This window comes from Hirundo rustica, chromosome 13, assembly GCF_015227805.2.
Source record: "Hirundo rustica isolate bHirRus1 chromosome 13, bHirRus1.pri.v3, whole genome shotgun sequence".
Classification (NCBI taxonomy): Eukaryota; Metazoa; Chordata; class Aves; order Passeriformes; family Hirundinidae; genus Hirundo; species Hirundo rustica.
Window position 1 is genome coordinate 3,336,769 of NC_053462.1, and position 21,233 is coordinate 3,358,001.

The 21,233-nt window shown below is 49.5% G+C and overlaps 1 protein-coding gene across 1 annotated transcript; it reads left to right on the forward strand.

Moving 5' to 3' along the window:
* The first annotated feature begins 1,677 nt into the window (after positions 1-1,677).
* Positions 1,678-20,572, forward strand: SORD (sorbitol dehydrogenase). The gene is made up of 9 exons (XM_040077151.2): positions 1,678-1,800; positions 5,268-5,301; positions 6,037-6,201; positions 8,379-8,538; positions 11,090-11,208; positions 11,454-11,519; positions 17,640-17,815; positions 18,627-18,748; positions 19,483-20,572. The coding sequence occupies exons 1-9, from the start codon at positions 1,741-1,743 to the stop codon at positions 19,646-19,648; spliced, it is 1,068 nt and encodes a 355-aa protein (XP_039933085.1). The 5' UTR covers positions 1,678-1,740; the 3' UTR covers positions 19,649-20,572.
* The last annotated feature ends 661 nt before the right edge of the window (positions 20,573-21,233 follow it).

Sequence of the window (21,233 nt, forward strand, 5' to 3'; positions counted from 1 at the left end):
TGGGAGGGAAGAAAACTGAAGATAAAGTGCTGACAGTCATGGCAGGGAGAAGCAGGAGAGCAGAAGGAACCAGTTTCCCTGACCCAACAAAAAATCACTTTTTGCCCAAAGGCTGGCAAGGAACTGACACGGGAACCCAAAGAATGATATCATGGCAAGAGCACTGAGTTTCCCAGTGAAGCTCCCAGTCCATGCCTCCAGCATTTTTTTTCAGATTTAGGGAGCCCAGGCATCAGGATGTGCTGTGCTGGTAGAGCTGCAGGATTTCACAATGAGTCCCATGCAGATAATTAGAGTGGCAAGTGAAATCTGGAGGCAAATACACCCTAAAAAGAAAAGGCACAAGCAGGTGCCTTGAGAAAACAAACATATGCCAGAAGAAAGAGCTGTTCCCCACCTTCCCATAGAATGCAAATATTCCTTCTTCTATGGATGTGGCAGGAATTATGTTGTTGTGTGAAGACTAAGGTGTTTTGTCAGAGCTTCCCATGAACTTGTTCCCCTGCCCTCAGAGTTACCATAGCGATGATGCTGACTCTGACTCCAATAGATATTCCAGGAAATTACCCCGAAAGCAGAAAAAAAAGTGCATCAGTCTTCATGTGCCTGGGAGGTGAAACATTTTTAGGGAAACTAAATTCATAAATATATCTATTCATGCGAGGAGGAGGACAAATATTAGAAACACAAGCCATTTTTAGCTTGTTCTGGCAATTTTACATTATAAATCTTGTATATTTTCTATTTTTCCAAGGAAGTCAAGCTTGGAAAGCTTTCAGCTACAGAATGTTCTTAGAATGCTCTTCCCTCTGGTGACCTATGACAGGACCCGAGGGAACAGCTGGAGCTGTGTCAGGGGATGGTTAGGTTTGATACGATGTCCTCAGAGGGTGGTTGGGCACTGAACAGGCTCCCCAGGGAATGGTCACAGCCCCAAGGCTGCCAGAGTTCCAGGAGTGTTTGGACAATGCTCTCAGGCACTGTGTGGGACTGTCGGGACGTCCTGTGCAGGGACAGGACTTGGGCTCAACGATCCTTCTGGGTGCCTTAAACCCAGGATATTCCATGATTCAATGACGCTGGAGGGGATATTCTATTTGAGATGTTTGTCAACTCCATTTGAGCAGAAAACCTCTTTTCCCCAAAACCCAGCATCCCTCGTCTCCATTTATTCTTTTTTTCCCCCAACAAGCTAATTCTGCATCTGAGATAACCACATTCCAATAGTGTCATGTCCAGGCAAGCCCACAGACCACATTTAACTGAATTTTAATCATTAAGTGCAGGGTGCAGCGTTGTGACCAGCACAGCCTGGAGCTGGAGCTGAGGCAGGGACTGGGCCTGGAAGCAGTACGTGGGGATGGAAACGGGGTCGGGGCTGGAGCCGCACCTGAAGCAGGGCTGGGACTGGAACTGGAGCAGGGGCTGAAGCTGGGGCTGGAATTGGAGCTGGAGCCGGGACCTGGAGCCAGGAAGGGGGAGGCTGGGACTCGGTCGGGAGCCAGGGCTGGGGAGCAGGCACTGGAGCTGGAGCTGGGGCCTGCAGCTGAAGAGGGGGGCTCTGGGCCCGGAGGAGGGCCCGGAGCTGGAGCGGGGCCCGGCGCTGGGGTCGGGGCCGGAGCCGCCGTGGCCGCTCGGTGCCGGGGGCGGTGCCGGGCCCGGGGGGCGGGCGGGGGCCGGAGCACGGGCGGCCCCCCCTCAGCAGCAGACCTTGAACCCGCGGCCGCGCCGAGCTGAGCCATGGCGGCGCCGGGGCAGAACGTGGCCGTGGTGGTTCACCGAGCCGGGGACCTGCGCCTGGTACGGGCGGGAGGAGCCGGGGCCGGGCGGGGGCGGCGGGGCGGGAGCGGCTCCCGCGGGCCGGGGGCTGAGCCCGCCGCACCGGGGGTGTCCGGCACCCCCGGATCCTGCCGGTTCCTGCCGGTTCCTGCGGGTTCCGGTGAGCGTGAACCGGCCCCAGCTGCCGGCGGGAACGGGCCGCCTGCCCCCATGGCAGCGGGGTGACCTGGGGCCGCGGGGACACAAATTCGGGGGTGTCCCGTGGCTGGGCCCTCCTGTTCCCTCAGTGGGATGAGGAGACGCTTCGGGCTCTTCACAGCGTTACGGGGAATAAAATAAGCTGGACAGGGAGGGGAAAAAAAAAAAAAAAAAAAAAAAAAAGCACCTTCCCTCCTATGCCTTGGGAGGTGCAATATTTTTGCGAGAGAAATAAATTCATAGATGCACTCATTCAAGTAAGTGGAAGGATGCAACAGTGTCAGAAGCATGGTCTATTTTTAGCTGGTTCTGGCAACTTTGCATGTCCTATCATGTATATTTTCTCATTTTCCAGTCTTGGAAAGGTTTCAGCTGCAGAATGCTCTTAGGGGACACGGGAGGAGATAATATTGAGATTATGTGCCAACTCTGGATGGAGAGCCTTTTATCCCTGAATCGCCAGAAAACTCCTCACCCCTCCCTGCAGTTGGCTATTCTCACAGCTGAGATAGGCCCGAGCAGGGTGCAGGGTGGTCGTTGCTTCTTTGGGCTGTCACAGCCCAGGTGGACAGCAGGAGAGAGGGTTTAGGGGGAGCAGGTGCTGGAGAACCCTCCTGGACGGGGAGGAGCTTTTATTTTGTACTTTTTCAGTGCTTTAGGCTCACTCTGCTTCTGTGGCTGCTAATGCTTGGCACTTTCTGGGTGCTGAATCACTATGGTGCTGCTGGAGAGCCGTGTTTTCCAGTTTGGCGAGTGCCAAAGGGGGGAAGGAAGATTTCCATGGGCAGACATTGGCAGGCAGCTTTCTGTGCACAAGAGTCCTGGCAGGAGGGCTCTCGGGAGCACACAGACTTTGGATGCATGCCATGTTTAGGGAATGATTACCAGGGAAGCAGTTGATTTTTTACCATTTCTGCCCAGCTAAAGCAACACGTGCCAAAGCCTGAGCTGTGCCGTGTAGGTGGTTCCTGGTGGTTTCCAGGTGACTGCCAGGCACCTTTGACTGCGCTTGCCCTGCAATCGCATGCAGCCTGACTACCAAAAGAAATCAGAATGGCTTGAGGACCGAGGTGGTCCCTCTAGTTCAAGAACATGTTTCCAAACCCCTGTGATTTAAGAAAGGTGTCTGAGACCTGTGAAGGTGGACACCAGCTCCATCACATCTGTGTTGCTGGTCTCTGAACTTATACCCAGACATGTGAGTTTTCTTTGGATATTTGTACTGCTGGAGCCGGTCACCAGTGCCCTTCTGCCTCACTGGCAGCGCTTTGTGTGATCCTCCTGGGCTTCCCTGAAGTTTCCTTCCACCATGTGGATGGTGCTTGCTGTATTGACCCACTGGTCAGAGGAGTAGTCTCAGCAGTGAGCTCTGAGGTTGTTATCTGTTATTGATACCCAAAGCTGGGTGACACCATCTTCCTGTAATTCCCACACCTTTCTTGATTTTTGGACATGTTTCCCATGGGCAGAGTTGCTGTGATCCCCGTGCTGTGTGACAATGCTTTGTTTTTGTTGACTCTCCTCTTGTGCTTAGGTAGTTGCACAGGCTCCCCTTTGCTGCCCATTGAGGATTTATTGGTTTTATACTTGTACCATGGCCTCTCTTTCTGTGTCTCCTTTCATAGAAAATGTTCACTGTGTTTACTTTACTGGTCACCGTTTCTGAACTTCTCAGTGAACCACAGACAGCAAGAAGAATTTGTGTCTTTGGTGTTCTCCACTTTTGGTCACTCCTATTTTCTCCAAATCAGGCTGGAGAATTCACTTCCCACCAAGATGTCTAGGTTTTTTAGGCACAGTTGTTATTGCTAGGAAAAAAAAAGAAAAACAAACAAACAAAAAAGTGGATTTGGGTTTTTTTTCACACACACATTTTCAGCTTTTCAGCTAGAAGTTGGCTTTATCTCTCCCTGTGGACTTTCTGCTCAGTCTGAGGTGGTCTGTACCTCTGGTGTGTCATCAGATGCTGTGCTTATTGCATTTTCTATAAAATAGGTTACCTCCAGATTGACGTCTTTTAGAAATAATGCTCTGGGCTGTGTTCTCAGTGTAACAAAACAAACCCCCCACACAGAAAAATTGCTGATACAGGTTGGAACATGGGAAATTTCAGTTAGTTGAGTCATATTGGAACATGTTTCCGGAGTTTTTCTTTCCATGATGTTTAGAATGGTGAAGTACAAAAGAGGAGTTGAGGAATATGCAGGGATTTAAACAGTCAAAATGCAAAACAGTACTCCTCAAAGTTTGAGCAGCAAATGAATTTTTAAGGGTTTACTGTTAACACTATTCTGGAGGGGATTTTCTTAGAGACATGATCCTCAGGGTGGCTACTGTATTGTCCTGACGTTGTAAAATCCAGCACAATTATTCCTTTGGCGTTTGAGGCAGCTGAGGGAGCCAAGTGAAGGCAAAAGCCCTGCAGACCTTTTGGGTGGCAGGGTAATATGGGCCATTTTTCTAACTCTGGTTTCATCATTCATCCCATAAAGAGGTGCCATGGCAATTACAAGAGAATGTGAATGTAGACATTATATACATAATATAAATAATTATGTATATATTATATAAAAATTATTATGTATAACTATTATATATGAATTACATATTACTGGCACAGGTTGGTGAGGCCTGGCACAGGTTGCCCAGAAAAGCTGTGGCTGCCCCATCCCAGGAAGTGTTCAAGGGTGTGGCTTGGAGCAACTTGGTCTAGTGCAAGGTATCCCTGCCCATGGCAGGGTGTGGAATGAGATGAGTTTTAAGGTCCTTTCCAGCCCAAACCTTTCTGTGATTCTGTTATTCTATGATTATGTAGTAAAAAAGATAAGTATTATTTAAAATAATAATACAAGCACTGTAATATTAAGGCTTTGTAGAACAGGTGGTTCAGAATCTTCCTTGTTACAGAAGGTGATTTTTTTTTTTGTCAGCCAGTGGGATGGGTGAAGGATTCAGCTGAAACTTGGGGCTGCTCCAGTGCGGGGAAATTTAGTATGTATCTCGTCTGGGCAGGAAAAGGTAATTTACTGCAAAATAATTTGGAGAGTGGATTTACAAGCTGGCAGTGTGCTTACTCCTGCAGCTCCCTGTGTTATTCCACAGAGCACGGAAAATGAGGGGAGCTTAGGAGCAGGCTCTGCGTGGCACAGCTGTGTCTTACGGAGCAGACACAACCAAAAACCTTGTCTGCTTATGGATTTACTCGAGCTAACCAGAGCTAAGTTTCCACAGATATTCTCAGGGTTATGAACAAGCAGCTTAATTCTTTTTATTTTTCCTTTTGTCCCTAGGAAAACCGTCCAATCCCAGAACCAGGTCCCAATGGTAGGTCTACAGATGATTGATTCTGGCTGCTTTCTTTACTCCTCTCTTTGTTTTCTCATTCTCTTTTGTTGCTCCTTGATAATATAAGATACTTCAGAGGAAGTACAAAGTTAACCAAAAAACAATTGCATGGCTGAAACAGATAATGCTGCTTTTCCAGATGAAAAAAAAAGAGCTGGAGCAGTCACAGATAACCCATTTATCTGGCTTTTTTTTTGCTTCCTGCTCCATCAGTTCGTGTGTGTCACAGTAAATGGCTCTTGGGACATGTCAGATGATCTTATGCAGGACTAAACATTAATAGGATGGACATATGGGCTGATAGAAATTTGATTCTCTAACTCTCCAGGGCTGAAACCGTAGCTTTGGGAGAAGGAAAAATTAAATGGACTTGCTATTTTATTCCTGCTCCAGCAATAATAACGTTCCTCTTAAATTGAATTTCTTTGTTGACTATAATTTTATTGACATCAGCTTTTGTCTTACCTTGTTTTAAGCCTTCTTGCTTTGTGAATCATTGCATAGTTTTGTATTTCAGCAGGCAGCTCACGAGCGTGCCACTCTTGTAACGTGTGCACACACAGTTCTGGTGTGTTGATTGGATGCTGGTGAATTTGGATGTGTCAATACTGGCTTGGCCTTTGCTCTGGGGCCCAGGGACAGCTCATGTGTTGCTCTTGCAGTTCCTAAGAAGATCAGTTTTTCTACAAGGAACCTTCCCTCCTTTTCTGGCAGAGGTCCTCCTGCGCATGCATTCCGTTGGGATTTGTGGCTCCGACGTTCACTACTGGCAGCACGGTCGAATTGGGGATTTTGTTGTCAAGGATCCCATGGTGCTGGGACATGAAGCTTCCGGGACTGTCATAAAAGTGGGCTCTGGGGTGACTCATCTGAAACCAGGTATCTGGAACCAAACCCATTTGTTTGTTTTCCTCCTAATCAGTTCTGAGAATGTGTCGATAACAGGCTGTGTTTTTTTCTGTCAAGCACATTTATCTGAAGTTCTGAATTCACAATGTGACCTCCTTCAAAAAGTGTCACTGCACTGCAATTAGTCACCCATCTTGGCCACTGCTATTCCATAGGTGGGCTTATCCTGGGATATGTTGAGTTGGCCTGGCTGTATTTTATTGCAGAGCAGAGTGTATGGTGGTACAAGGTGCTTTTTAAGGAAGCTTGATAAAGCTTCAGAAACCACATCTGTAGCTCTTGCCAACAACCTGCTGTGAGTGTCTCTTCTCTGTGTGTGTTCTTGAGGGAGTAAACAGCCTCCTGCAGTGCAGAGGTCACTGGAGCAGCTGCTCCAGGCCTTGTGGTGGGACCTCCACAGCTTGCTGTGCTCATGAATATCCTAGAAAATAGACTGAGCAGGGAATTGTTCCAAGTTTGCTGATGAGGGCATCTTAGGCAAGGTAGAGAGGATGTGGGAGAGAGCCAGCAAGAGTTACAGAGACACCCGAGAGGTGCCAGTGAGATGCAGGTGAGATTCAATGCAGGCAAACACAGAGCGATATCCACAACAGAACAAACAAAACCAGCTTCATCTCTGAAACGCTGTGCTGACCATCACTGCCGAAGGGTGAAACCTTTGGCTCTGACACTGTGCATAGCAGCATTGGCTCCACAGCAAGGAAAATGCAAATCACTGTTGGGAAGGGGACAGAGACTCAGAGGATGTCAGTGCACATCTGGAACTCTGCATGTAGTTCTGGTCTCCTCCTTTCCAAAAGCATGTAAAACAAGGGAGGAGGGTTCAGAGGAGGACAAGGAGATAACGAGATGTGGAGCAGCATCTCTGACAAGTGTCCAAGTCAGGAACTCGAGCTGGGAGCTAGAGAGACAACTCAAGGATGTGAGGACTCGTGGAGGGCTGGAAGAACAGGTTGCCCATTTTCTGGTTGCTCCAGCACCAGAACAAGGCACAGTGAGGTGCAGCATTCGCCTGAGATGTAGCAGACCATGTAGTTTACGTGGTGGAAGGAGGAGAAGTTGTTGAGTGCTACTAAATATAAACAAACCACTTGCACCTTGGGAGGCCTCACAGCTGCGTATAATGTGAGGCTGGGAGATTATTCAGTGTGTGCTTGTCCTGCCTCTGTCCTGTCAGACACCTGTTGTAGGCCAGCTCAGAGGGGATGCAGTGGCCTAGATGGCTCTTACTTCCATCCTGCTTATCCCCATGTCTGCCTGAAAGCCTGTTGGTGGAGAGCTTTGCTCAGAGTTTGGCTCTGACTCCTCTGCCAAATAAATGTGAGGCTTTGTGTCCCTTGTGTACTTGCAAGTTGTGCTGTGCTCACACTGTTTTCTGTGGTCCATCTTGCTTTGTGACTGCAATTAAATAATGGCTCTTTGTCCTGCAGCATGTGTCCTTTCAGCACCCTGGGCTACTCTGTTGTTGCACCAAGCTGTCTCTGTTGCTGGATAAATCTTGCCAGGCTTCTGGGTGTTATGCACCTTAAGCTTCCTTCCCTGTGAGGGTGGTGAGGCCCTGGCACAGGCTGCCCAGAGAAGCTGTGGCTGCCCCATCCCTGGAAGTGTTCAAGGCTGAGTTGGACAGGGCTTGGAGCAACCTGGGATAGTGGAAGGTCCCTACCCACGGCAAGGAGTGGAACAAGCTGAGCTTTAATGTCCCTTCCAACACAAATTCTTCCATGATTCTATGATTCCCAAGGAACAGCCCTTTCCAGCTGGCAGTGTGGTAGCTAGCCGAGCTCACCTGCTCCATCCTCAGTATTTCCTCTTCTACAGATTCAGCAAAATATCTGGTCACAGTGTGATTGCCTGGGGATTTCCCCTTCATCTGCTGAGGTTGGCTGCAAGGAAGCTGGAGGAAGGTGTGTGTGGGGCTGAGCTTCCATCTGTGCCTCCGAAACACCATCTCTTTCCAAGTACCTGGGAAGGTGTTGGTGAAGAGGCTGCTGTGCAGGGAGCGTTGGGAGCCGGCCTGGTGTGAGCAGCAGGACCTCCCTCACATCGCTCCTGCCTGTATGGCGCTGGCATTTCTGTGCTTTTTGGTGCTGCTCCTACTTGTGTGCCACCCCGTCCCTGACCCACTCCATCTGCTTTCATCCCGGCAGGCGACCGTGTGGCCATCGAGCCGGGCGTCCCAAGGGAGATGGATGAGTTCTGCAAATCCGGGCGCTACAACCTGTCCCCGACCATCTTCTTCTGCGCGACGCCCCCCGACGACGGGAACCTGTGCCGCTACTACAAGCACAGTGCCAGCTACTGCTACAAGTCAGTCCATGAGAGAAATATACACATTCTCCACGGAGAAATATACACTCCCTGGGGGGAGATTAGCTGCAGCAGTCACCTCTTGGCCCTTTGGAATGCTCTTTGTGTGATCCCAACAGGTTCTATTGCTTTCTGATCCATAAATAACATGCCTAAGCTTGGATGGCAGCCACTTTGCAAAGGGTTTGTCAGGCAGGCTGTTTATCCCCTCCAGTGCCAGACGTAAACATTTCTTGCGTGCCTCCTGGGATGTCACTACTGGCTTACCCTTTAATTATTTTCCTCTTCCCATTTGCTCCCTGCTCTTGGTTTCTTTCCTGTCTCTTTTCATATCCTTGCCTTCCTAGGCTGGTGCCTAAAGGTCTTTTTCTGGTTCTTTGAGATGAGTTTTGGTGCTGCTTTTCAGGAAACACCAGGGTGACTGCTGACGTCTCGCTCTGTTTTTTGAAACAGTCATCCCACTTTGAGCAGAGCAGGAACAGAAAGCTGAGCTGTTTTTTCATTTGTCTCTGAGTGTCTCCACTAAGCTACCAGCATTACAAAACAATCTGTTTTCATGTCCAGTTCAGCGAACTTGAATAGTTATGAATTATGGCAGCACTGGCACGTTTGCTTAGAGACAATCTGTGATTAAAAACTCTGGCAAATCATAGAATCCCAAAAGGGTTCAGTTCGGAAGGGACCTTAAAGCTCTTCATTTCACCCCCTACCGTGGGCAGGGATACCTTTTACTAAACCGGGTTGCTCCAGGCCCCATTCATCCTGACCTTGAACACTTCCAGGGATGAGGCAGCCACAACTTCTCTGGGTAACCTGTGCCAGGGCCTCAAATACTCCAAAGACCTGGAAAAACTTGTACGACGTTATACCCACTTAAGTGCCTTTAACAAGGAGTTAAAAATAGCCCAAGTAGTGTCCCCCTGAGGCTGCTCTACGTGTGGAGCTTGTTCTTTTTCAGTGTGTATGGAGCTGCTACTTCCATGAGCAGGGATTGATCTTTGGTGTCTGCACGGAAAGCATTCAGGATCGCGTCAGTCGGAAGGAGGCACTTGACTGCTCTTCTCCTGAGAGTCCTCAGGCAGGAAGCTTTCAAAGCAGATACCAAGCAGCTGCTGTCAGGATGAGGTGCTGGTCTGGATGGGATTAGCATGTCGCTCTCCAGACCCACTGTCATTGATTTCCTGTGTATCAAAATAACATTTTCTGACAACATCACAAATTTCTGCTTGAGGGGAAGCGGTTGGTTTATAGCTGGCTTCTTCCAAGCTTTCAATTTTTTTCTCCAATTTGAGCAAATTTTACTTTGACTTCTCTTCTCTTCTCTTCTCTTCTCTTCTCTTCTCTTCTCTTCTCTTCTCTTCTCTTCTCTTCTCTTCTCTTTTCGTATAATTTCATTTCTTTGGGGTACAAAACCTGGACCTGGTGCTCCCAGTTTCAGATTGGCAGTGCTGTGTCGTGCTCATACAGAGCAGATTCCCTGGCATGCAGTCAATGTGCCAGCACAGATTAGCTAAAAACAGATGATGGCTGAGCTCAATGAGCTTTTGTACATTTGGGCAGTTACTGTGTGTCCTGCTGGTGGACGGACTGTGAGTAACTTGATGGAGGTGGGATCGTGCTGTGAATCTGCCCTCCCCATTGACAGGGCAGGGTCCAAACCCAGCAGTAGCAAACGTGACTCTGTGACCATGGAACTCTTGGAGTCAGACCTTTAAAGCCTCTTGGAATAAGGGATATAGTTTCCATTTCTTTGGCTTCACATTGGCCTGAGATCTGACCTCGAGCTTCCCAGTGCTGTCACAAAGACCCTCCTGGCAGGCAAAGCTCCCAGAGCTATGTGAGAACCCACACTGGTGGCTTGCTGGGGCTGAGATTTCTTTCTTTCAGCAGTTCAGAAGGGTTTCACTTCCTCTGCTTTTTTCCATCACTTATGTTGGCTGCATTTGCCCAAAAGGTTGTTTGATACCCACTGCTGCAGTTTGCCCCCGACTGCTGGGAGGGTGCATGCTGGGACCAGTCCACTTGTTAAAACCCTTGGTGCATCAGGGAAGGTGATCCTGGGTGTTCCAGGGACACCTGGATCTGGCTGCCTTTTCCTGGTGGCATCACCTTTGGCAGCAGGATGTTTTCTAGAAGCTGATTCAACCCTGTTGGGGGGTCTGGGAGCTCACTGGTGAGTGAGCCGTAGGGCAGCTTTGGGGTGGTACATATGCAGCTGGGGGGGTTATTCCAAAGGGAATGAGTGGCAGAGGAGTCCTTGTTGACTCGCCAAGTACTGGAGAGTTGATGTGGGGAAGTTTGTGGGTCGCCAGGTGTGGTGCTTGGGCAAACCTCACTGATAAATGGTTCACGTGTACTTGATGCGGCTTCAGAGGAGGGAAAGAAGCAATGGAACCTCTTGCAGTGTATTCCAGCATATTTCTCTGACCTCAGGTGACAATGTGTTTTGCCACTGTGTTTTACACCCATGTTTGGTCTTTGAGTGTCATGGCTTTCCTCATCGCCATCATGAACTACACTGGTGACTGTTCCTTGTGTCCCATTCTTGCAGGCTTCCAGATAATGTCACCTTTGAGGAAGGAGCCCTTATCGAGCCCCTCTCGGTGGGAATCCATGCCTGCAAAAGAGCAGGAGTCACTCTGGGAAGCAAAGTCTTTGTGTCTGGCTCTGGTACGGTGATCACAGTCAGTCCTTGGGTTCCCTGCCTGCTGGGAGGGGATGGGCAGGCTCAGGCTCTGCTTCTGGCTTCTGCTCTAAGGGTGGGTCATAGCAGAGCCACAGGCGTGATGAGGGGGACCTTGGGGCTGCCAAAGCCTCCTTTGGCCAGGAACACGCTGAACTCTGGGCATGTTCAGAGGTTGGGCTGGTGCTGCCTGGCAGTGGTTCACTTTCTCTTTCTCCCCTTTTGTACCCAGGACCAATCGGCCTCGTTAATGTGATTGTTGCTAAGATGATGGGAGCAGCAGCCGTGGTAGTTTCAGGTAAGTCCTTTTAGCCCTTTCAGTGTGTGCCTGTTTCCCACCATACAGAATCACAAAATCATTAAGGTTGGAAAAAACCTCTTAGATCATCGAGTCCAACCATTAACTGCCAGGCCCAACCATGTCCAAAAGTGCCTCATCCACATGTTTTTTAAACAGTTCCAGGGACAGTGATTCCACCACTTCCCTGGACAGCCTGTTCCAGTACCTGGCCACCCTTTCAGGGAGGTTTGACCTTAGCAGGTTATTTTTATCTCTGGTAGTGCTGGGTGGTGGTCCAGACAGTGTTTGCACATACTTTCTGTGTGCAGCCACACTGTGCTTCTTCACTTGTCTTTCTCTGTCCTTCCCTCTGCTCCTGCTGGGGGTTCATTTTTCGCTGGTTATCCACAGTGACTGAAATGGCCTTTTCAGGGTCTCTGCATTTCAGAAATGGGTGTTCCTTGCATAACTGTATCCTGGATGTTTCTAGCTGAGCTGCTGCTTGCAGGAATGTCTTCATCCAGCTGTGTTGGGAAAACCTATGAGGAAAGAGATCCCATTTTTTAGATACCTTTTCCAGGTTTTCATCTCTTAATGATAAAGCTTTTTCTAGGGTCCACTCACAAACCGTCATTTATGGAGATTTCCCCTTGATGCAAGAACTGAAATGAGTCTTCATCACCTTTGCAGCTGCCCTTCAGGTTGTTGAGACTGCCATTCCACTCCCCCGCCTTTTTTTGCCATGCTAACCTAGCCCAGCTCCTCCTAGCTCTCCTCCAAGGTTCTGGCCCCCTCTCTCTGTAGCTTGCCCAGAAGGATGGAGAGCTGGAGTAACCTCAGGATGTTCTTTGGTTGAAATTTCCACCTGGGGCTTGAACAAGGTCTGGAAATGGTGCTTCCAGCTCCCGCTATGACTCTTCAATCTTTCTGAGTGGAGATGGCCAGGAGGAGCAATTGGAGGTGCCACTGGACACTGAGCACAGATTGCTGCAGTTTTTATGTCAAAGCCCTAAAGGGTCTGGACCTTTCAGAAGGCTGTTACTCACCCCCCATACCGAGCCAGTATATTTTTGACCTTTCCATTACTGTGTTTCCATCTTTGGATCGCAAGATAAAATTCAGGTCCCACCCTCTTGCCCTCACAGAAACATGGACTTCAGTAGTAGCTCAGGTCAAAATACAAGGCACATTACTGCCTTCTCCTCCCTTAATCCTTTTGCTGTCAAGTCCAGGGCATTTTTAGCTGTGCCAGCCTCACCCTGCAGGTATGTGTTCTTGATGGACGTGGTTGGTCCACACCTCAGATTTTGTGAACTGTTGTCATTTGAGGATGATGTTTGCTGTAGCAGGAAAAACAACTCTGCTTCCTGAATCACGCACGAGGAGCCTGTGCCCAGCTGGGCTGGTGCAGGGGCTGGGGGTGGCCTGGGTGGGGAAGGCTTGATGAGCTGGGGCTTGGTGGTGGGGCTGAGGCAGCTGGCTCAGCCTGCCCCTCATTCCTGCTCCAGCCTGGGTGTGTCTTCCCCCTAGTACCAGGAGCTGCTGCTGATGGGGACCTCTGGCAAGATGAGCTGGCTGTCGTGTGCCACAGGAGGTTCCTGTTGCTTGGTTTGTAGGATCAGCAAGCTTGGATTACCCTTTCTTATCTTTATGTGCTAGCCTAGCTACTGATTCTGACTTATGGATGTCTCTTCCACGTGAGAGGAGTTTGGCTGAGGTGCTCAAAGACACCCATGAAGGTGCTGTCCCAAGCCAAGGATTTGTGCAGGACACGAGCTGAGGAATGGGTTTGGTTTGCTTCTTGCTGCTGGAGATTTTGCTGTCTGTCTCAAGGAGCTGCTTTTTGTTTTGGCTTTAGGAACCAACACCTGTGAGGTGCCTGTCTGCCCACAGAGGCCCTCTTGTACTTTGCTAATCTTGTACCAGATTATTTGAATTTATTGCCCTCTGTTTTATCATGTGTCTGTGAGGAGCTTTGTGCAGCACTTACGGCTTTAAAAGTTAGTGTTTGTTTTGACAAGCTTCTCACAGGTATAAAATATTTAGAAAAGGTTTTTCGTGAGAACTCACCTCCTACAGCTTCTGTCTTTGGCTCATCTGGAGTGTTTGATATATTTAATGAACTCCAGTTGGGTGAGAAGATCAATTTGTTTCATGGGTCTTCATCTATTCATCCAAAAGGTCTGTGTCCTTCTCCACTCTGCTCCTGAGTGGGTGTGATTGATATTTATGGTAACCTTCTCCTGTCCTTCTGCCTTCCTGTTGCTCTAAAAAGCTGTTTTTCTCCTTAGATACATGAGAAGATCAGCCTTCCTCCCCAGTAAGGAAAGCAGTTTAGGTGTTCATGTTGGGCTGTCTTGTGTTGCACTGTCATTGAAGGTGCACTTAAAAATTCCTACTTAAGGGAAGTTATTCTCCTTGTTCTATCTGTGTCTGAAGTTCTGAGTGTTGATGCCTCCAGAAACCATGGAATTCAAGGTCAGGGGAGTTGAGTAACTGTACAGAGCTCAAGTCCTTTGAGAAAGAAGATCAACACAGAGAATCTGAGAATTTATTTCCTTGTTAAGCTGGCTCATAAACCATCATGAGAAGCTTAAGGGTAATTTGATAACTCCATTGGAAGTAATCAAAACTTTATTAGCTCCAGGGGCTGGGAAGTGCAAACAAATTTCTGACTAGAGGCAAGAGACAAGCCATTAATTGTTTAATTGACCAATTTCCCAAGCGCCATGTGGCTTTAAAGTCCAAAGGACTTGATCCTTCCCAAGACTCACAAGTGTCTGGAGCTCTGAACAATCCAGTGACCTGCAGATCATCTGCCTCTCTGAGTGCTTCCTGATGATTCAGGTGTACTGAGATGTCTGCAGCCCTGGCCAGGGCTGACAGTATTGCTGCTGCATTCCATGTGCTGATTAGAGCCAGAGCTTCTCTCCTGAGCAGGTCAGCAAACCAGAGCCCAGCTACAGGGAAGATGTGGGGTTTTTGCTGCCTGAGAGTGATTTTGTGGCCACTTTGAAATGCACTGGCTGCCTTGTTATTCTAGGACACGGCCTGTGGATTATTTCTGCCAGAGAGAAAGTATAAAAGATGTAAAAGACATAAAATATAGACTAGAATGTCTATAATATTTTATATATTATACATATATAATATTTTTACATATGTATTTATAATTGAAAAATACATTAGTGACTCAGCAGATGTTAAAAATGGTAGAATTCAGCTGAGTCTGCTGTGAGCTGGTACTGTGAGGCCAAACTTCACAGGGGGTTTAGTCATTACTTGAGAGGACTGTTGAACCCCTGTGGTCTCCTTTCCATACACTAAGATTTGGGAGACACCAACCATGCTGGGCAAAAGTGTTTCATAGCACTTGAAGTGCCTCCAAAAGCCCCTGGCCCTGCAGTTGGTGCATGGGAGGTCTGTGAGTGCAGCTAAGCTGGGGTCAAGCATGACCCCACACACGGCCTGGAGCCCAATGTTCAGAGCTTGGGAGGGACAGATGTGACTCCTGCAGCCACAGGAACGAGCCCATGTTGGGGCTTCCATGTTGGGGTGATGCTGCCCTTTCTTTTCAGCCTTGGCTTTTCCTCTTTTGTCTGCATTTTATTACCCTTTGTTACCCCTTCTTGAAACGCTCTCCTCAGCTCTCCTGGGTGCTCAGCTTGGTAGGTGTGCCCACACTTGGCACCCCAAGCCTTCTAGCTGCCTGTGGGGGCTTGTCCATCATCTGGCCTGCCAGTGAGTGCCATCATTTTTGCTGTGGGATGGGCAGGGTAGAGCCTCTAGCCTGGCTCGCTCCCAGGACTGCGGCTGAGTCAGTGGCTCATTTTGGAGAACTGGCCTTATCCTCCTCCTCCTCTTTCCCTTGATGTTTTCACCCCACCCCATCTCTGACTTCTCTGAAGGCTGTGCCATGGTGATAGGGGTGTTTTCTTCTTTGCTGTGTGTGCCCCTAGCACAGGCATTGTTTTCTGAGTCTTCAAGCCCAGGGCCTCTGGGTTGATCCTGACCACACCTCAATTCTGGGTCTGGGAAATCTCGGTGGTTACATCTTTTCCAGTGACAGCATGCAGACCCCTGTATTCTACTGCTGTAGTGTAGGGAGAGGAGGTGATTCCTTCCTGGGAAATCCCACTCTTCTCAGCTGTCCTTATCTCCAAAGGTGGTCTGGTTACCAGTGGTACCTGGAGAGGAATGGGTGGCTTTCTTCTAGGGGATGTGGGATGCCCCAGCAGGACAGCTTGGTCCGTGCATCTTCAGACAATATTTACTGCCCTGTCAAGGACCCTCAGAACAAAGCACAGAAGTACAGCCATGCCCTCACAGATGTTTGTCATCACCAGCTTTGTTGCCCCATCTTAATGGGGTGTCTCAGGTTCACCTTATTACCAGATCCACTCCCTTTTTTCTTCATGGGCTTGCCTGCTTATTCATCTGTGACAGAAACTGTCTGAGAGATGCTCAGCAGCCTCCAGAGCTGCCACAAGGAGGGTAAACAGCAGGGCAGGTCTGTGACAGCACAGACACACTCAGTGTTCACAGCTATTGCATTCTGCAGTTTGCTCAGCTGAAGGCACCTGCTGAGGGTTCCTTGAGGAAGCCCTCAGAGACCTCGTGATGTGTTCTCATTGCGTACTATTAGAAGTGAAATGGCCACATTAATGATCCTCCAAGCCTGTTGTCTCCTGTTAGAAGGAATTCTCGGTGCTGTCCATAGCCAGGTGTTTTCTGGGCTGTCAGGGAGCAGGGTCAGAGCAACCTTTCCCCAGGCTTACGCTCTTTGAGATGTGTCCTTTAGGGTGGGAGTAAATAATGTGGACGGCTAAGGAGGAAAGACACAAGGGTGGTGGGGGTTTGCCTCATTGTAGGCTCTCTCCCAGGCTAACTCGCTGAGTGCGTGCAGTGGGGTTTTGTACAGTCCATTCTCACTAGAGGATGAAGATTCCGTGGGAATTAGTGAAGCTGCTTCATCAGTCATTGCCAGAGAGACCCTGGGTGGCGTAGCCACAGCCAGAGGCAGGTTTAGGTAGGACACAGCTGACTCTGCAGTAGGGGTCCTGTCTGCCCTGACCTCCTGCTGCTTTTTGCCTTTGTCTGTGCTGTGGTTCCTCTGCTCTGCTGTGTCACGACAGCAGCCAGGACAGCTTAGCCACAACTGTTCCTGATGTGGTTCCTTCTTGTGGTGTCCCTGCAGTGCCCTTTGGCGTTAAGCTTGGCCTTCTGGTGTGTCCTGATGCACTCTCAGTGTTCTGGCAGTACCAAAGAGAGACTGGGCTATCTACATGCTGTTGGTCTTAGAAGACACTTCCCAGTCTAGTGGTGGTGGCTGTTCCTTCATTCAGACATTGCTCTGCATGGTGTGGGTTTCATCTGTGGGTTTGTGCTCCAGCCTCTTTGAAGCACACCCTCTTTTGCAGCTGAGGAGCCTTTGGCTTCTGCTGTGTCATTAAGTTGTCCTCATTGCTCACCATCATCCTCCTCATCTGGAGCCCCCAGCACAAGAAGGATGTGGATCTGTTAGAGCAGGTCCAAAGCAGGGGAATGAAGATAATAGAGGGGAGGGCTGGAGGCCCTCTGCTCTGGAGCCAGGCTGGGAAAGCTGGGAATGTCCAGCCTGGAGAAGAGAAGGCTCCGGGGAGACCTTAGAGCCCCTTCCAGTGCCTAAAGGGGCTCCAAGAGAGATGGAGAGGAACTTGGATTGTGGGCCTGGAAGGACAGAACAAGGGGGAATGGCTTCCCGCTGCCACAGGGCGGTTAGATGGGATATTGGGAAAAAATTCTTCCCCTGTGAGGTTGATGAGGCCCTGGCACAGGTTGCCCAGAGCAGCTGTGGCTGCTGCATCCCTAGAAGTGTTGAAAGTCGGACAAGGCTTGGAGCACCCTGGTCTAATGGAAGGTGTCCCTGCCCATGGCAGGGATTGGAACTTCAAAGTGGAGTGGAGCTTTGAAGTCCCTTCCAACCTAGACTATTCCAGGATTTTATGATCATTCTCTGCCTGCCAAGAAGGAGTGAATCCTCACCTCTTCTGGTTGTGCACTGCCCTGTGCACACATGTCGTGAGCTGATGCCGGGTTCAGGTTCTTCCTCCTCTTTCACATAATGCTGCAGTTCTTGACTTGGTTTTCTTTGTACAGATTTATCTGCCTCTCGCCTGCAAAAAGCCAAGGAGGTGGGGGCAGATTTCACCATTCAGGTGAAGAATGAGACCCCGCAGGAGGTGGCCTCCAAAGTGGAGAGTGTGCTTGGCTGCATGCCTGAGATAACTGTGGAGTGCACAGGAGTGCAAGCCTGTATCCAGGCTGGAATTTATGTGAGTACCACTTGTTCCGAAGGCTGACCAGTGATGGTGTTGGTCTGGTTTTTTCTGGGATGGTTCAGTGAATGGGCTATTTCACTCCCACAGTGCTTAATTTAAGTTGGCTTGGTGTGGGGAGAGAATCTGCTCCTCAGTAAACGAAGAGAGACAATTAAAGTGTTAACATCAGCGTGGGGATAATTGATAATTGATTTGATGCTTGGGTGCTTAACCACTTACCAAGGAGACCCCAGTAAGATCCCCAAACTCAGGGAGTAGGACAGCACCTTCCACTGAAGTTATGTCCAAATAAGAAGAATAATCAAGAAAATTAATTCTAGAAGCAATGAAAGAAGCAATTAAGAACGGGATGTTTTGCTGCCATGAACATCCTGACAGTAAGATGGGGGGAAGGTTAATGTGGAGTTTCACACTGAAAGGGCAGGAGGGAAAAGGGACGAACTGCAAAACCAGAAATTCCAGTAGAGCATCAGGCTCTTAGTTTTAAGTCTCTCCCACTGAAATCCCAAAGAACTTCTTGGAGTCTTAAATGCCAGCCATTTTTCAGAATAGGAATTTTGGATTACTACAAAAATTACTACCAAACTCCTTCAGAGATTTTCAAAAGATTGCATTTTTAGCTTTGATTGCCACGTGTTTCACTCTTACAGACTCCTGACAGCATCCTGCTTCTCCCTGGCTTCTCTGCTGTGCCCCAGGCAGTCCATTGCAGCCACAAAGGGTAGCTTTATTTCTGACAGACCCTGCACAGGCTCCTGCAGCTGTGTTGTGCAAAATTTGACCTGTTTGTGTGTTTGCTCTCCAGGCCACTCGTTCTGGTGGGACCTTGGTTCTGGTGGGGCTGGGGCCTGAGATGGTGACGGTGCCCATTGTGAATGCTGCCGTGCGGGAGGTGGACATCCGTGGGATATTCCGCTACTGCAACACGTGAGTCTTGTGCAGGGGGGGCTGATGTTTCTCCAAGTTGAAATTCTTCAGAGCTCTACTTTCTTGCTAATGGAGAAAGTATCTTTTCTTAATCTGTAGCTCTCCACGTAGGATTTATGGGATGTAGTCATGCTTCTTCTTAAAACGAGAAGTGTCATTAAGTAGGCAGTGTGGGAACTAGATTAGCTGCTGCATCCCTTTGTATCCCCACTCCTCTAGTTTGGTCCATTCATGGTTGGACTTGATGATCTTGGAGGCCAGTGTTTCTGTGACTCTAAATGAAGTGGCAACACATTCCAAATGAAGGATTCTGTGCCAGAGAAGAGGCTGGAAGCTGACTGAGGCTTTTCCTTTTTCTCTCCCTGCACTGAGTCTATGAGTTTGAGCTCCACCATGGTCAGTGTGCAGGCAAGAGGCCGGGCAGGAGGAGAGCGGAGCACGGTGGTTTTGGTTTTCATTTAGGGCTTCCAAAGTAATAGTTTCCTGTGATTTTCACTTGCTCCCTGTAATTTCACTTGCTCTCCCAACTGTCTGTGCCTGTCCTCTCAGAGCTCAACAGCCCAGAGCAGCTGGCTTGTCACATCTCCCATGCCAGACGCTTGAGGTTCCCGTCCCAGAGAATTCTTTGCAGGCAAAACTTCCCTGGGCTAAGGAAATCCAGGCTGCTCCATGCTCTTTTCTTGGACTCCAAACTAGTGGCTGCTCTCATCCCCTGCTCTCTGCTTCCCTTGCAGGTGGCCTGTGGCCATCGCTCTGCTCGCGTCCAAGCGGATCAACGTCAAGCCCTTGGTCACGCACCGTTTTCCCCTGGAGAAGGCTCTGGAGGCCTTTGAGACCACCAAGAGGGGCGAGGGGGTCAAAGTCATGCTGAAGTGTGACCCCACCGATCAGAGCCCCTGAGCTGTCCCAGTGCCCGGCGCTCATCCCTGCTGCTTGTAACTAGAAAATCCCCCGCAGTGAGGGTGAGTGGCACTGGGATACACCATTAGAGCATTAACCGGTAACTACAAATGGACAGCCAATAGCTGGAATCAAAATGCTGAATTAGAGATGATGGTTTGCACAGTTGGTGGCTCTTTTTCACAGACCACATGTGCAGGAGAGCCTGGTCAGGTTCCTCTGTGGTAGGGAGGGTATCACTGGCGTGTGGCTCAGCAAGGGTGGAGGTGCTGGCATTCCCCCTTCCCATCCTGCACTGCCCTGGCTGCAGCATTTCCTGCGTGGCAATCCCTGGATGTGAGATAGCCCTGTGAGAATATCCCCCCGTCCCTCGTGGGTGCTCAGGGACTGCACAGTCTGTGGAAGAAAGCCTGGCCCTCCCCACTCCACGGGAAGCACTGGCACATTCAAGTAATTCTCTCCAAGCTCTTCTCAAAGCGCACAACCGGGGTTTTTGTGAAACTTGGAGGTCAGCTGGGACCACGTCTGCTGTGTCACCCCCCAGCAGCTCCTCGTGGGACCACTGCAGGCAGGGGAACTGGGACTGCTGGGAGCCCTGTCCTAATGTGCCTCCCATGAAGGGGCTCTTGGGGGGCACAGCTGCTTTTGACATGGAGGGGAGCACAGGTGAGACATGAGGGGACAGCACCACTCAAAGGTTTTACCACTGCAAACAAATCATAATTATTTGGGAATATCAAGCCTTCCTGCTGAGTTTGTGAGCCACAAACAAGGTACTAACAAGGTAGAAAATATCTAATCTTCAGCTAGGAGTCATGTTAATTTTAGTACTGATCATATGTCAATTTTTGTACTGAGAGATTGGTTCCTTCTTTGGGCTGGTACTGAACTTTGCTCAATAAATTCTGGCTGCCTGAGACCTTCCAGATGTGTCCCTTGAAGTGTGCGGTGGTGGGTTGGAGAGGTTTGCAGGGGGCTGTGCTGACCTAAGCCTTGCCAAGGTGCAGGTTGAGCTCAGTGTTGGCAGGACTGTGAAACCTCAAATGACCCAACCACTTGCAAATGAAATCTCATGCTCATTCCAGATGTGGCCAAGTTAATCCTGGCAGAAACGGAGGGCCTCAAGTCCATCCTGAATTTCACAGGGATGAGACACAACCCAGGGGAGCTTTCTGTGGCCGGAAGAAGTGGTCAAAATATGTGCTCAGCACTTTCCCATGCTGGGAGGAACCCCGTGAGCATGGCTGGGGATTCACTGGCCATCCCAACCCCTCTCGTGTGGGGATCCCCATGGGCATGGCTGGAAGATCAGTGACCATTACAAGGTTGTTCTTACTGGGAGATGGAAACTTGCTCTCTGTAGTCATAGGGGGCTGTTTAGCATCCCGAGGGCTGGAGTTATTCCCACTGGTTGGACTCCTTGTCTGATCTGCTCCCTCATCAGGTCTTGCTGGGGCTATTGGCACTGAGGGGAGATCGCTGGGGGTGATAGGTCTGGTGGACACAATCAGGCTGTGCCTGTAATCCTCCACCCCCAACTCCACGTGTGTCACCAGTGCAGGGGAAACTCTCTCCACCTTAGCCC